Below are 14,146 nucleotides of genomic sequence, written 5' to 3' on the forward strand. Positions count from 1 at the left end.
AAGTTCCCAGGAAGGGGAAGGAGACCTTACAGGTGGGTAAACTTTCTTAAGCCCTTCTAAGAAATCTTTTACCACTGGCATCTGAAAGAATGAGGTCTGGGTAGGAGACTTCCTGTAGGCTGTAATAGCAGCTAAGTGTACTCTGATGGAAGAGTACTTTAACCCAGACTTCGCCAAGTACAGTAAGTAGGGTAGAATAACCTGTTCTTGACCCCGGACCGGATCAAGGGCGTTATCTCTACACCAGAAGCAGAATCTTTTCCATTTAAAGCCATACGATTTCCTCGTGGAGGGCCTCTTTGCCTCCCGAAGAATGCTCATACAGTCAGATGGAAGATCTAGATGTCCGTACTGGATGAATTCAGGAGCCATGCCGTCAAGCGGAGGGAGGGGAGATTGGGGTGGAACACTCTCCCCTTGTCCTTGGTCAGCAAGTTCGGCAGGCATGGCAACCTCCTCTGTGGTACCTCCGACAGCTGGAGTAGATCCGGGTACCACCACTGACGGGGCCACTCCGGTGCTATTAGGATCATCCGAGTTCTGGCCCTGTAGAACTTCTGAATCACAGCCGGGATGAGAGGGAGAGGAGGAAAAGCGTAAAGCAATGTCCTCGACCAGCTGATCAAAAGCGCGTTCCCCTGAGATCCCTGTTGGGGGAACCTGGAGGCGAAGATGGGGCATTTCTTGTTGTCCGCGTCTGCGAACAGATCGATGTCCGGTATGCCCCACAAGCGGAAGATGTCTTGAGCGACGTCTTCGTTGAGCACCCAGTCGTGCGCTTCGACGAAGTCTCTGCTGAGGCCGTCCGCCTGCACATTCAGGGTCCCTGGCAGGTGAACAGCGACGATCGTCGGGTTTCTCGCCAGAAGCCATTTCCAGATTGACTGGGCCTCCAGAGACAGGACCCGTGATCTGGTCGCTCCTTGCTTGTTCAGATAGAACATAGTTGTGGTGTTGTCCGTCTGAACTTGAACATAGTCGGTCTGCAGGGATGGGTACAGGGACTTGAGAGCGAGATGGACTGCTCGGAGCTCCAAGAAGTTGATATGATAGCTCTGTTCGGTAGCGGACCAGAGCCCTTGTACTTGAAGCCGGCCCATATGAGCCCCCCAGCCTTGCATGGAGGCGTCTGTGACCACTGTCTGTGTCGGAGGCGCCTGATGGAAAGGGACGCCGTGAAGCAGATGGGAGCGCTTCATCCACCACCGGATGGAATCCTTGGCGGCTTGATGAAGGGTAATGTGATCTTCCCAGCGGTCGGACCTCTGCGACCACTGATCCTCTAGGTCTTGCTGCAGAGGACGCATGTGCAGACGTGCGTTGGGCACGATGTAGATGCACGAGGCCATGGATCCCAGGAGAGATGACACTTGTCTGGCTGTAGGATATTCCGTGCTGAGAAGCGTGCGGCTTTTTTGCAGCATGGAGGATAACCTCTCCTCCGAAGGACACACGCTTGCGGAGTCTAGAGAGGCGCCCAGGTAGTGGATCCGCTGAGTTGGATTGAGGATCGACTTCCTGTAGTTGACCTGAAGGCCCAACGAGTGTAGAAGGTTTAGGCAAAACGAGAGGTGACTCTGGAGTCGAGCCGGAGTGGAACTTTTTAAGAGCCAGTCGTCTAGATAGGGATAGACGAATATCTTCCGTTTGCGGAGAAATGCAGCCACCACCGCCATGCACTTTGAGAATGTTCGTGGCGCGGACTTGAGGCCGAATGGCAGGACCTTGTATTGGTAATGTTGGCGAAAGATGCGAAATCTGAGAAACTTCCGATGTTTCGCTGAGACAGGAATGTGGAAGTATGCATCCTGTAAGTCGATGGCACACATCCAGTCCCCCTGGTGTAGATGTGGGAAGATCTGGTGCAGTGCTAGCATCCTGAATTTTTCTCTTCTGAGAAATCTGTTGAGTAGGCGGAGATCGAGGATGGGTCTGTAGTCTCCGATCACTCCTCTTTTCTGAACAAGAAAATACCGGGAATACACTCCCTGATTTCTCTGCCTGTTTGGAACGTCCTCTATGGCGTTTTTGGAGAGGAGAGTGGCAACTTCGTCCTTTAAGAGCTTGTTTTGGCTGGGAGGGAGTGGCTGTTTCCGTGGGGGTACCTGCGGAGGGGGAGATTTGAACCTCAGCAAGTAGCCACGCTCTACAATACTCAGCACCCATCTGTCGTTTGTAATTGCATTCCACTCTGCCAGGTGAGCGGTGATACTTCCTCCTACCGGAGTGGCGAACGAGCGCGGAGGAAGTAAGTTTTCACTGCTTGGGAGGTTGCTTGTTAGAGGACTGCTGCTGTTTAGCATTTCCTCTTCCTCTGCCCCGGCCCCTTTGCTGAAACTGGGACCTCTGTTGGTTTTGAGAGGACCATTGGGGCGTTTGAACGCGCTGGTGAAAGGCACGTTTGTCGCCCTGGCGAAAGCGCTTGCGGAACTCTTTGCGTTTCTCCAGTCCCACAGCCTTTACGGTGTCCAATTCCGTTTTCATCTTGCTCATTTGGTCGTCCGCATGAGCTCCAAATAGCGATGATCCATTAAACGGCAGGTTAAGAATTCTCTTCTGCGCATCTGGTTTGAGGCCCGTTAATCTGAGCCAGGCTGAACGGCGGGAGCAGATGCCATGGGAGTAGCCATGCGCGGCTAGGTCTGATGCATCCGCCGCTGCGCTTATTACTTGGTTGGCCACCAGTCCGCCTTCATGGAGGATCTCCGTGAAGTCCTGCCTGTCCTCCCTAGGCAATTTCTCCACGAATCTGGCCAGGGAATCCCATAGGGAACGATCATACCTCCCCAGTAAGGCTGAAGCGCTAGCGACCTTCATGTGCGAGGCAGAGGTGTTGCACATTCTCCTGCCGTAGGAGTCCATCAGCTTGCTGTCCTTCTCAGGGGGGACAGAAGCAGATACTGAGGCTGAGTGAGACTTCATGGCCGCCGCCACTATCACCGAATCCGCTGGCGGGTCCGCCCTCAAGAATAAAGGGTCCTCGGTCGGAGCCTTGTACTTCTTTGCTATTCTCGAGGGGACCGAGCCCGCTGTAGCTGGTGTAAGGAACGTGGCCATCGCTGGTTCTAACAATCCTGGCACCAACGGGAGCAGAGGTCTGGGAGCTGACCGATGGTGTAAAGTATCAAAGATCACAGAAGTGGGTGCCTGAGGGACGTGCAGTGCGATGTTCAACTTCTGCACCCCTCTACCCAGGACGTCCGAGAAAGTTATGTCATCCACCGGGGACACTCGCGATGGAGGCGTGGATGAAAAAGTAGGAGAGTAGTCCCGGACTGAGGATCTTGTGGATGAAGTCCCAGTGGACGACCTAGTGCGTCGCCTCTTGTGGGAGCGTTCGCTATGGTGAGCCCTTGATCCTGATCTGCGCTTGGACGGAGATCTTGGACGTTTTGGCGCAGTGCGACGGTCCCTGGAACGAGACCGGCGTGGTGAAATCGTCCTTGGATCCCTCGGAGGCGATTTACTCTTGCGCGGTGGGGAATACATGCGGGAGTAGTCTGGTCCCGGACTCCGACATGCGCCAGCGCCCACATCTCGTAACCAGCGCGGTGACAGTCCAAATCGCTGGGGTGATCTTTCCGGAGATATTTGCACGATGTGCAGTCCCGGAGATGACTGTTCTCCTGGGGACCTCTCCGCGGGCGGTACAGTTTTCGCCCTAGACGTAGAGTCCCTTGACGTCGACGACGTCTGCGTCACCATCGGTAAGTGTGAGGTATGCCGTTCTGGTCTCGACGTCGATCGACGCCGATCGCGGAGACCTCGACGTCGATCTCCTCTTCTCTGGCACCTGACGTCGGCTAGATGACGTCGGCCTCTCTCGACGTCGACTGGGCGACTTCGACGGCGACCTCTCTAGACGTCGACCAAGCGACTGCGACATCGACCTCTCTCGACGTCGACTGGGCGACTTCGCCGTCGACCTCTCTCGACGTCGACTGGGCGACTTCGACGGCGACCTCTCTCGACGTCGACGTGGTGATCTTGACGCCGATCTCGACGTCGACTTTCTATGTCGCCAAGTGGGGGTAACCATAGACGGCGACCGGCCCACTCGCGGCGGAATGTACGTCGCCGCATCTCTCGACGTCGACCCCCTCGAGGGTGGCGGAGAGTGTCTCGACGTCGACGGAAGCCTCGACGTCGACGGAGACCGTCCAGATGTCACTAGACTAGCAGCCTTCGAGCCCGAAGGGCCGCCTCTCGACGCCGACTTACTTCTGTGCGGCGGAGACTCTTGATGGTGGGATGAATCCCTCGACGCCGAAGTTCTCTGCCTTTTCACCGGCATCCTCGACGGCGAAGCTCTTGGACTCCTGGTCTTCTTGGAGCCCGGGGAGCTGGTATGTCGCCGTTTCTGTACTTGCGTAGCTGAAGAAGGTGGTCTTGAGGAGGAATGCTCGCCTTCACTAAGGCTTCGTTCCTTCTCCAGTCTTGCATGCAGTTTAATGCGCTCTCTGTCCCTCAGAGTGCGCTTTGAGAACTTCTGGCAGTGGAGACACTGGTCAGGATCGTGTTTAGATGGTAAACACAATACACACCGAGTGTGGATCCGCCAGTGCCATTTTATTACCACAAGAAGGGCATTTCCTAAATAAAGGAGACATTCTGACTGGAAAAAATTGGAAAATTCACTGGAAACCAGCAGAATCAGCCCTTAAAAACCAGAAAACGTCGAAAAAAAGCTTGAAAAAGCTGTAATTCAAAATTTCAGTCAAAAAACTGAAGAGCTCAAGCTCCAGGATCCTCACAGAAGGAGCCGGAAAAAAGAACTGGCCCAACTGCCACCTGTAGTGCATCATGGGAGCAGGGGGTCACAGGCAGGCCTTAAAGGCACGGTCCCCCTACTCTAATGCCTTAAAGGCAAGGTGTCAGTTTTTCGTGTTTTCTTGATACTCTACTGCAGCCTACTGGCGAATGCCTACAATTACATGTTGCTTTATGGCAATAAAGCAGTGCTGTTATAATTTGCCTGATGCTTCCTTTTTTCCTTACGGGTTACGGGGGCACTACTATGCAAAGATATGTAATTTACAGCATTGCCATGTTTTGAACATTATTAGGCTGCATTTATATGTTTTCACATATGTATATATATATATGTATATATAAGTTTTTTCTATATGCTCCGGGATCCCGCACATGGGCGGGAATTATTCATAGATTAGGACTATTGATGAGTATCCCCTGGATGAGAATGGACCGTGTGTGACAACGCAAAGTCAGATTTGCATTTGTCGAAGGGCTTGGGGACACCCCTGTTGATAAGGGGCTCATCGTTTGACACTCCCTTTCATTCCACGTGCGGAGTGCCTGCTTTGGCAAGCCTGAGCGAAACTCAGTTTTGCGTACTATAGGAGTACGTGGGGACAGGAATGTGCTCAGGCCCCTTTTGACTGCTAGTTTGTCCCATATATCGAGGACTGTTGGTCGGCGGCACAACATATGCACTCCAGGGACGGGAGTTCTTAGGCAGCCAAGCAAGGTCCCACAAGGGCCGGCATGACTACGCCCGGTCAATGTGAAACCAATGCTTTTCACTCTCCCGTGCAACCCACTTAGATGTACCTCAGATGCGCTGCCTAATAGTATTCCTGAAGATTTGGACAAGCCAGGCCTCCCTTGCCAGACGGATGCATCAGAAGAGAATGCGCCACCCACGGGCGCCTTCCATTCCACACAAAAGCATGCAGATCAGCTTGGAGGCACTGAATGTCCGCTTGTGGGATCAAGAGCGTTTGGAATAGGTAGAGAACCCACGGTAAAATATTCATCTTAAGGACATTGATGTGCCCCAACCACGAAATACAAAGGGGCTTCCATCTCTGTAGGTCAGCCAGTACAGAGCAGCGCAAGAATCGCCCAGTTGACACGCGACCAAGTAGAGTGTGGGGGTAAGCTAGAGTCCCAAGTATGTAATGGAGGTTTCCGTCCACTGGAATGGAGTCACTCCTTGCAGTATGCTAGCTGCCGGGGCTGGGATATTAATATTAAGGGGCGAACGATTTGGAGAGGTTGATTTTAAAGCCTCAAACGACTAGGGTGTCCACCACACATGAAAGCGATAATTGTGGTTCGGTCAGTGTGAGTAAATGGTCATGAGCAAAGAGGATAATCTTATGTTCTTGGCCTCCAAAAGCCACTCCCCTAGTCACTGGTATCTTCTTGCGGGCCAAGGGATGTGGCATAGCTGGGGCCTGGGGACAATAACCCACTCAATCAGGGAGCTGCTGCTGGTATGCTGCGCAGTCTCCCAAGGTATTGTCTATGGGTGGGAAGGTCAGGGCTTCTGTCCAGCCACAGAAACATGGGGTGCACCACCACAGTTGTCTATAGCCCCCTTGTCCGATCTCCCAGCAAGAAAGTAGAGTCACTGTATAAGTCGCCCCAGGAGCCTCCGCCACCAGACTGAACTGCGACTGCGCCAGGGGTTGCAGTTTCACACAGGCCTCTGGGGCAATACAAAAGATGGGGGCTGCCGCATTACTCAATCAAGCCCGTGGCAGCGCCCTGTTTTTTTTTTTTGTTTTTTTTTTTAAATGGTGGAGGCATATCTAGTAAAGAACAATGATGCATTATTACAGCCAAATTTCTGTTAAGACTTGGATACTCTGATTCGGGTTGCCCGGAAGGATATGGGAGCGACAATTAAAGTCACTTGATGTATGCAGTTATGGACAATGTGTGCAAGGCCCTGGGTATACAGCAAAAATTCCATTGTTTAGCATCCAGTTTCTCCTCTCCACCAATCCTCCTGCTTTGGGATGATAAAGAACAAAGTATCAAAGATCGTAGCATCCTCCTTGACATGGCTTGATGCTCTTACACTGGAACTAATGAGGATTCGTAATAACCCAGACAGTAAGACGAAGTTGAGCACACATGAAATATTCCCTGGTCCAGCAGCAACTTGTTTGGGAGGTCTTTCAAAGAACTGACTTCTGTTGTGTCGGATGAGCTGTTGCACCAGTATTGTCAAACAGATAAAGGTCGCCTTGACAGAACCGTGGCAGAGGCCAGGTCACCCGTATCAACCCGGTGACAGGGCTCTGGTGAAAAGCTTTTCAGCACACCACCTGTTTGCAACCACGTTGGAAGGGGCTGGTTCATGTACTCCCAGCCACACAGACAACTGTCAAGTGCCTGACTACAAAAACTAAATACATGACACCCAGGTGAAAAGAGCACCACCTATGATACCCCAGAGATCACTGTACCATTTCCACCCCTGAAAGTCTTTTGGCTGACCAATTCATCAGTATCTACTTTCCACTTCAGTGCTACTAAATAAAATTCCAAGTTCATCTTTTGAACTCAAACAGTACACTTTATATTGGAGTTCATAGCCACGAAGTACTGGTGAACTCTTGCACCCTAGTTATGGTGAACAACTAACAGAGGGTAGGAGCAATGAAGGCGAACGACCTGGATGGATAAAGACTGTTACAGAAACTTCTGCATTACATTTGCTCTCATTCTAGTAGCTATACCAGCCATTATTGCCATCTATATGTACGATGCGTATTTATTCTGCTGCGCAGGGTTCCGATCGTAATAGGACGGCAACTGATTTGCATGCCCATCACTAAAGAATATCATGAGAATGTTGCCATACAATGAACATCTATAACAAGGAATTAAATGTCTCAGATTGTTGGATTTGTCTAAAACTTCCTTCTGTAACAAAATATGGGATGCTCTGTAGCCTTTGAGTTTGGCAATTAATGATATTCTATTTAAAGCAGAGATCGCTTGATTTTCTGACTTGAAGGGTACTGATGTCAGACAAATAAAAAGATGAAATAATGATATCATTGACATTGGCCCCTAGCAAGCATTGATCATGGGATCTTTGATAGAGGCATGTAGATATTTGTTTCCTATTCCGTAACAAAGCTAGGTGACCTTGTTGCTGGTGTCATGATGGGATGCAGCAGGGCAAGATGTGGCTGAGTTAATGGCGTAAGCTGATCAGAGGGTGATAAGTGAGACCAAATGGACCAGAGAAATATTTCCCAGTGATCAGACAAAAGTCCCTTATGGGGACTGTTAAAGCTGTTAAACCCTGCCATTGCAAGTTATCTAGACAGCACGCTGCACTCCTACACACATACCTCATTATCTAGACGTTCATGCAAGCTGCTATTGCGAGACACCAAAACTCAGCTCCATTGTCAAAAGGGCACCCAAAAGGGAGATAATCATGGTGTGAATGGCACTGTGCATAAATACTGATAGAAAAGCAGACAATTTGAGGGGAGCAAATTTAGAGTGTTGCTGGTGTGGAGTGCTCTATACTGGAGCTACTTTCCACCTAAACATGAGAACTCCCAGAGTTCTGCTTTTTTTGCATAATTTATGCATTACTCAATGCATGAAAGGGTATTGTTTTGAGATTATATACACACATACAAGTTGGATTGGATTATGAACAAACTCAGTGGGAGAGGGGCGGGGGGGGGGAATGATTGAGGAGCACTGCAGCATTCAAAAGCCTGGCACATTTTCTTGTTTACATGTAAATTCCAGCAGTGAGTAATACAGACCTGCTCCAGTGGGTCCATAAGCAAACACGCTGGCATTCTGACCATCAAGGAGGTGCGAGAGGATCGGTTCAACAGACCGAGCATAAACCTCTTGCTGGGTGCTGTCCTCACCATAGAAAGCATCAAACCTGGAAACAGGAAAAAAAATAAGGAAAAAGTACAACAAAACACCCAATTAATGAATATACTGGGGGGAGCATTTTAGTAAACCGCCCCACCCCTCCAAACATACACACCCACCACGACTTTCCCCTACAGCTTTTGTCAACGCAGAAGTTCCCTCACCAAACACATCCAAAGAAGCTTTTTATGGAAGCTGCAATATAAGCCAATTTAGTAGTAGGGCACACTGACGAACAACAAACATGAAACTTAGAAGAACTATAGCAGAAAGGACAACCTCGCAGATGGAAAATGGCTACGAATCAGCCACAAAGCATTTTGCTTTTTTTTTGGTTAAGGTTGCAACACTGAGTCCTTCAGTGTGCAACGACCCCAAAATTTTTTTAAAGGCAGGTGAATCATCTCATCTTTCCTCTCTAAAAAGGTGCTATTATAAACGTTTTAATACCACAATGCCTTATTTCAGTTCAACTAATCGGAACTAATATCAAGTCTTAAATATCTCTAGTCACAGATCTTGGCGGTCAACATATCCCTTATACACAAACCATTTACTATAAAAAGGGCGCTAGGTTTTAAAAAAATTTTTATTGGCATTTAAGATAAACAATCAGTATTCGGTGGCACAATCAAGAACGTCGGCAATTTAGGATTTAGAGATCCTCAATAGTGGTACATCTTGCAAAGCAACAAAAATGCCTCACATCCTATAAGTGTGGTATGTGTTATGTTCTGTCTTTTCCGGCTATCCGCCCCCTGTCACTCGCGGTCTCCCGACTCCCACTCTGTTGGGGGAGGCTCACAAATGTCACCCCGAAATAGACTCAATTTGCCCCAGATCCGCGTCCATTTTTTGGGACAGCCCCTGTGGATGTATACAGATTTCTCTGTTACCATCCTGCGGTCCATATCACGGCACCAATGCTGGTGTGTTGGAAGGGTATTTTTTTTTTTGACACTTCCATCTGTATTCATATTTTTTTTGCTCATTTTATCCTCATTTACTTTGTGCTGTGCAATGCAATTAGTTTTAGCCATTTACAGTACAATGCAGTCATCTGAAATCATTTGCATTGCAGACAACTTTTTTTTTTAAATTCTCGTCAGTCTACAGTAATTGACTTGGCATGCATGGGTCCTAGCCCCTTTTGCTTCAATTGCCTGGATCCTGGGAGGAGACTATAATTGCACGCTCGACCCAAACCTAGACTGCTCGCATCCCCCTCCGGTGCACTTTCCGGCCCACCGGCAAACTGACAGATTTCGGGCCTGGCTCACTCATTGGCCACTTACCGACGCGTGGCAAATGCGCCACCCTCAGACCCGATTGTACTCCTTCCATTCCATCCCGCACAATCGACGCGTCCGTCTTGACCGATTCTTATGCTCAGCAGCTATACTGCCCAAAATTACACAGACTACATGGGCAGGGTCATTTCGGATCACGATGCCAACATTCTCCGACTCAACTGGCGGCCCCCCCCCCCCGTCCCTGCCTGGCGCTTGCCGCGGAATTGTCTCTCAGACCATGTCTTTAGGCATGAGCAGGAGTGTAGTATCCAAGACTATTTTACACACCGCGGGTACAGCTTCCTCCACTTTAGTGGAATGGGACACATTTAAAGTAGTGGCCCGGGGAGAATGTATGAAACAAATAACCGGAATTAAGCGCGTGTTGGAGCAAACGCTTACCAAGGCGGAGCAACACCTCGCCGCTATCACTAAGCGGGATACCACATCAGAGGGAGAGACGCAGCGCTTAGCCGAAGCAAAAACAGCTTATCAGGACGCCTGCGCGGATCTCCGTCGGTACAATTTTAGACCGTACGCTACACGGATGCATAAAGAAAGGGACAAAACGGGCACACTCTTGGCATGGCTGGCCAGGCATGATACAGATATCAAACCCATCACCGAAATACTAGACTCCCGGGGTGTATTGGTGCGCTTACAGGCCGAAATTCTTGGGGCTTTTTACGGCTACTACGTGGGGATATATAATGGCCCGGCCTCAACTCCACAAGCCGTAGTGGATCGCTTCCTCGATCCCCCGACTATACCGAAAATCACAAGGGCAGATAAGGAGGCTCCGGAAACAAAAGACAGCGGCGGAAGTGACCCGCCCCTAACATGCCCTAGCCCGCAATAAGGCACCGGGATTAGATGGCTTCCCACTAGAATATTACATGACTTTCTCTGTACAACTGATCCCTCGATTGGTGGAGATGCTCGCGACTGCGCTTGAGATGGGAGAGCTACAGAGATCTATGAGAGAGTCAGTACTCGTGACTTTCTTAAAACCCCATCGGGATCCACAGCAAATGGCCTCCTATCGCCCCATATCGCTACTATCCGCAGACTGCAAACTCCTCGGGAAAATACTAGCAGATATACAAATCATACGTCCCCTGGTCCATCCGGACCAGTGTGGATTTATCCCCAGCAGACGCACATCTCAGAACATACGCCGCGTCTTCCACATCCAAGATCAGGTGACGGGGATTTACCCCCGTTCGGCCGGTCTCATCCTAGACCTCGAGAAGGCATTTGATTCCCTCACTTGGCAGTATCTTTTTGCGGTCATGCAGCGAGTGGACATCGGCCCCACCCTCCTCGCATATGCACATCTTCTGTATACTAAACTGCCTTCTCGGGTGCGCCTAGGCCGTTAGATCTCTGCGGAGTTCGCGGTCCAGAGGGGCACGCGGCAGGGATGTCCACTGTCCCCCTTACTTTTTGCCCTGGCAGTCGAGCCCCGAGCCATACGGCTTCGTCAGGAGGGAGCAAGCTGGGGCATTCCTATAGCAGGCACCGTGCAGTGTCTATGTACGCTGGCGACCTGTTAATATGCGTGCGAGACATTACGGAGGATTTGACTCCCCTTTGGGAGACATTGACAGAATTCGCAGCGGCCTCTGGACTACGGGTGAATTGGGATAAATCCACGGTGTACCCACTGCACCCGGGCCTACCCCCTCAGGAGGTTAAACTGGGTACTCAACGAGTGCCTTGGAGCGCGGATGCACCTCGGTACCTCGGGATCCGTCTATATCATTCCCCAACTGACATTTGAGGGTAACCACAGCAGGGCGTTGGCGGGCATTAGAGCTGCAGTCGGATTTTGGAGGAGTCTTCCAAATGGTGGGTCGTCGCCGCCCACCTGGGCTACAAAAAAAACAAAAAAAAGAAAAAAACAAAGAAGACTACGAATCCGGACCCAACCACAAGATCGCGGAATAATGCACAGCATAGTGAATCCAGAAAGATTCGCGCTGCAAAACTGCAATTACCCACCACACAGGGTGGCCTGGGCGCTCCCTCATTCGAGGCCTAATTCTTGGCGTCACAACTACAGTGGCTCTCCCACTGGAAGGCAGACAGGTACACTGGGGAAACACACCATAACGGGGCGGGTACCTGCTCCAGAGATCCGTCGCCTACTGTTCCCTGGCACCAAACCGAAACGCACATACCCCCTTCAGGTGGCAGTGGCACGAAGGTGCATGCAAAGAATTCACCGCATGTCCTCGGGGACACCCTTGTATTCCCCTTTACTCCCTTTGATTGGATGGCCCAGGCAGGAACACCATTACACAAACAAAATGCTAATCACGTGGACATCTTGTGGAATCACCGAGATGGAGTCCCTTTTTGAGGACGGACAGCTTAGGCCATTCCGAAACCTTATGGACGACTACAATCTTCCCCCGGGGCAATTCCTGCTTCACCAACTACTGGATAGTTACCGGCCAGACCAAGACCTCTCGAGGGGGGAACCGCACACACATCCAGTTGTCCACGCGATTTTACACATGGGGCGGGTCGCCATCTAACTACATGGCTCTATAAGGCCATACGAGAGCTGATCAATTAACCACTAGAGACCCTGCGGGCCACATGGGAGGTTGAAATTGGGCGCGTACTTCACAAGAAGGAATGGGAGAGGGCCCTAGAGTACCCCAAGAAGGTATCTAGAAACGCACGCTTTAAAAACATTCAGTATTACATACTGCATAGAGCTTATGTAACACCAGCACGCCTTCAACGATTTTACCCCGACATGCAGTTCCTTTGCCCCAGATGCCATGCGCAGGATGCAGATTTCCAACACGTTCTGGAGTTGCTCCGTCATCAGAATTTTTTGGCAACATCCATACTGCACTTTGGGACCTCACAGGGATCACGTGCATGAACACGTGGGAGGCCAACGCCATAGGTATCTTCCGCACACACAAACACAAGGTGCGGACTCGCTTTCTCTCCCTCGCGGTGTTATTGGCCAAACGGTGCATTGCTATGTACTGGCGTTCCCCCACCGGCGGCTTGGGTGAGAGTTACGCACAAATGGGCGGCAGCGGAGGAGGAAACACTGCGGGAGGAGGAGGTGAGAGTGATCCGCAAGCACCCCATATCAATGGAGTGGGCCATGTTATATCGCTTCAGGCAGTTAACCCCTGGCGAGGACTCCAACGACGACACCTACACTGCCAACCCTGCAAACGCAGTCTTAACTCCTGACGGCCCAACCCCTTCATATACTGGGGACATGATCACATACAACGCAACATTATAGCGCATACTGTCACAACTGCCGGTCAAACGGAGAAACCATCAAAAATGAGTACGAGATTCAAATCCCCACTGAGGCATAATGAAAGGTGTGGGAGGAAACTTATTTGTAAGGCCCTTAATGAACCTCATGACAATGGGGGTCAATGTCTCTCTTTGCACCACTTAACAAATCTGGACCAGTAAACAGATTTAGTGGCGCGTCGCCTGGATGATAAAATAACATCCACTACCTCTGGCGGGAAAGAACTCCTGTTGCCCCGTTCAATCTCCAGGCATGAAGGTGCAAGCTGTGGGGGTGTAGAACCTGCCCCTGCGAGAGGTCTTCCCGGGGGGGGGGGGGGGGGGGGGGGGGGGGCGGGGGGAGGAGAGATAAGACGGAGCAGAGGGTGCGACGGGAGGGGGAGGTGAAGTAGGTCTGTGTACCACACCCTTCTTGGCCAATCCGGGGCAATCAGTATAACCTGGGCCCGGTCTTGGCAAATCTTCCTCAGAACCCGAGGACTCAAGGGTATGGGAGGAAACGCGTAAAGGAGTTGCGAGCTCCGATCTATCTGAAACTCATCCCCAAAGCTCCCTGCATCAGATACTGGAGACTGCAGAATAATGGGCAGTGCGCGTTCTCGTGAGTGGCAATCCCCACATCTGAAAGGTGTGATGGATCACCTCCGGATGAAGCCCCCACTGGTTATCGGCCGAGTAACACCGACACTGTCCACACGAACATTCAGCATACCGGCCAGATGATTTGCAAACACAAATCCGTTGGCCCTGAGCTCAGGACCAGAGTCGCAGAGCCTCTCGACAGAGGCGATATGACCCCCACACTTCCCTGTTTGTTGATGAACCACATCGCAGTAGTGTTGTCAGTCAGGACCTGAACCGACCGTGAAGGGAAGGGAGAA

The 14,146-nt window shown here is 50.8% G+C and overlaps 1 protein-coding gene across 2 annotated transcripts in view; it reads right to left on the reverse strand.

The window, feature by feature from the left end:
- The window catches only part of KIF22 (kinesin family member 22), a 572,302-nt gene that overhangs the window by 192,346 nt on the left and 365,810 nt on the right, over positions 1-14,146 (reverse strand). For both annotated transcript variants that reach the window (XM_085618807.1, XM_085618808.1), the window contains one exon: positions 8,550-8,677. In XM_085618807.1, coding sequence (XP_085474933.1) covers positions 8,550-8,677 — 128 coding nt within the window. The remainder of the gene's footprint in view (positions 1-8,549; positions 8,678-14,146) is intronic.

This window comes from Triturus cristatus, chromosome 7, assembly GCF_964204655.1.
Source record: "Triturus cristatus chromosome 7, aTriCri1.1, whole genome shotgun sequence".
NCBI classification, from domain to species: Eukaryota; Metazoa; Chordata; class Amphibia; order Caudata; family Salamandridae; genus Triturus; species Triturus cristatus.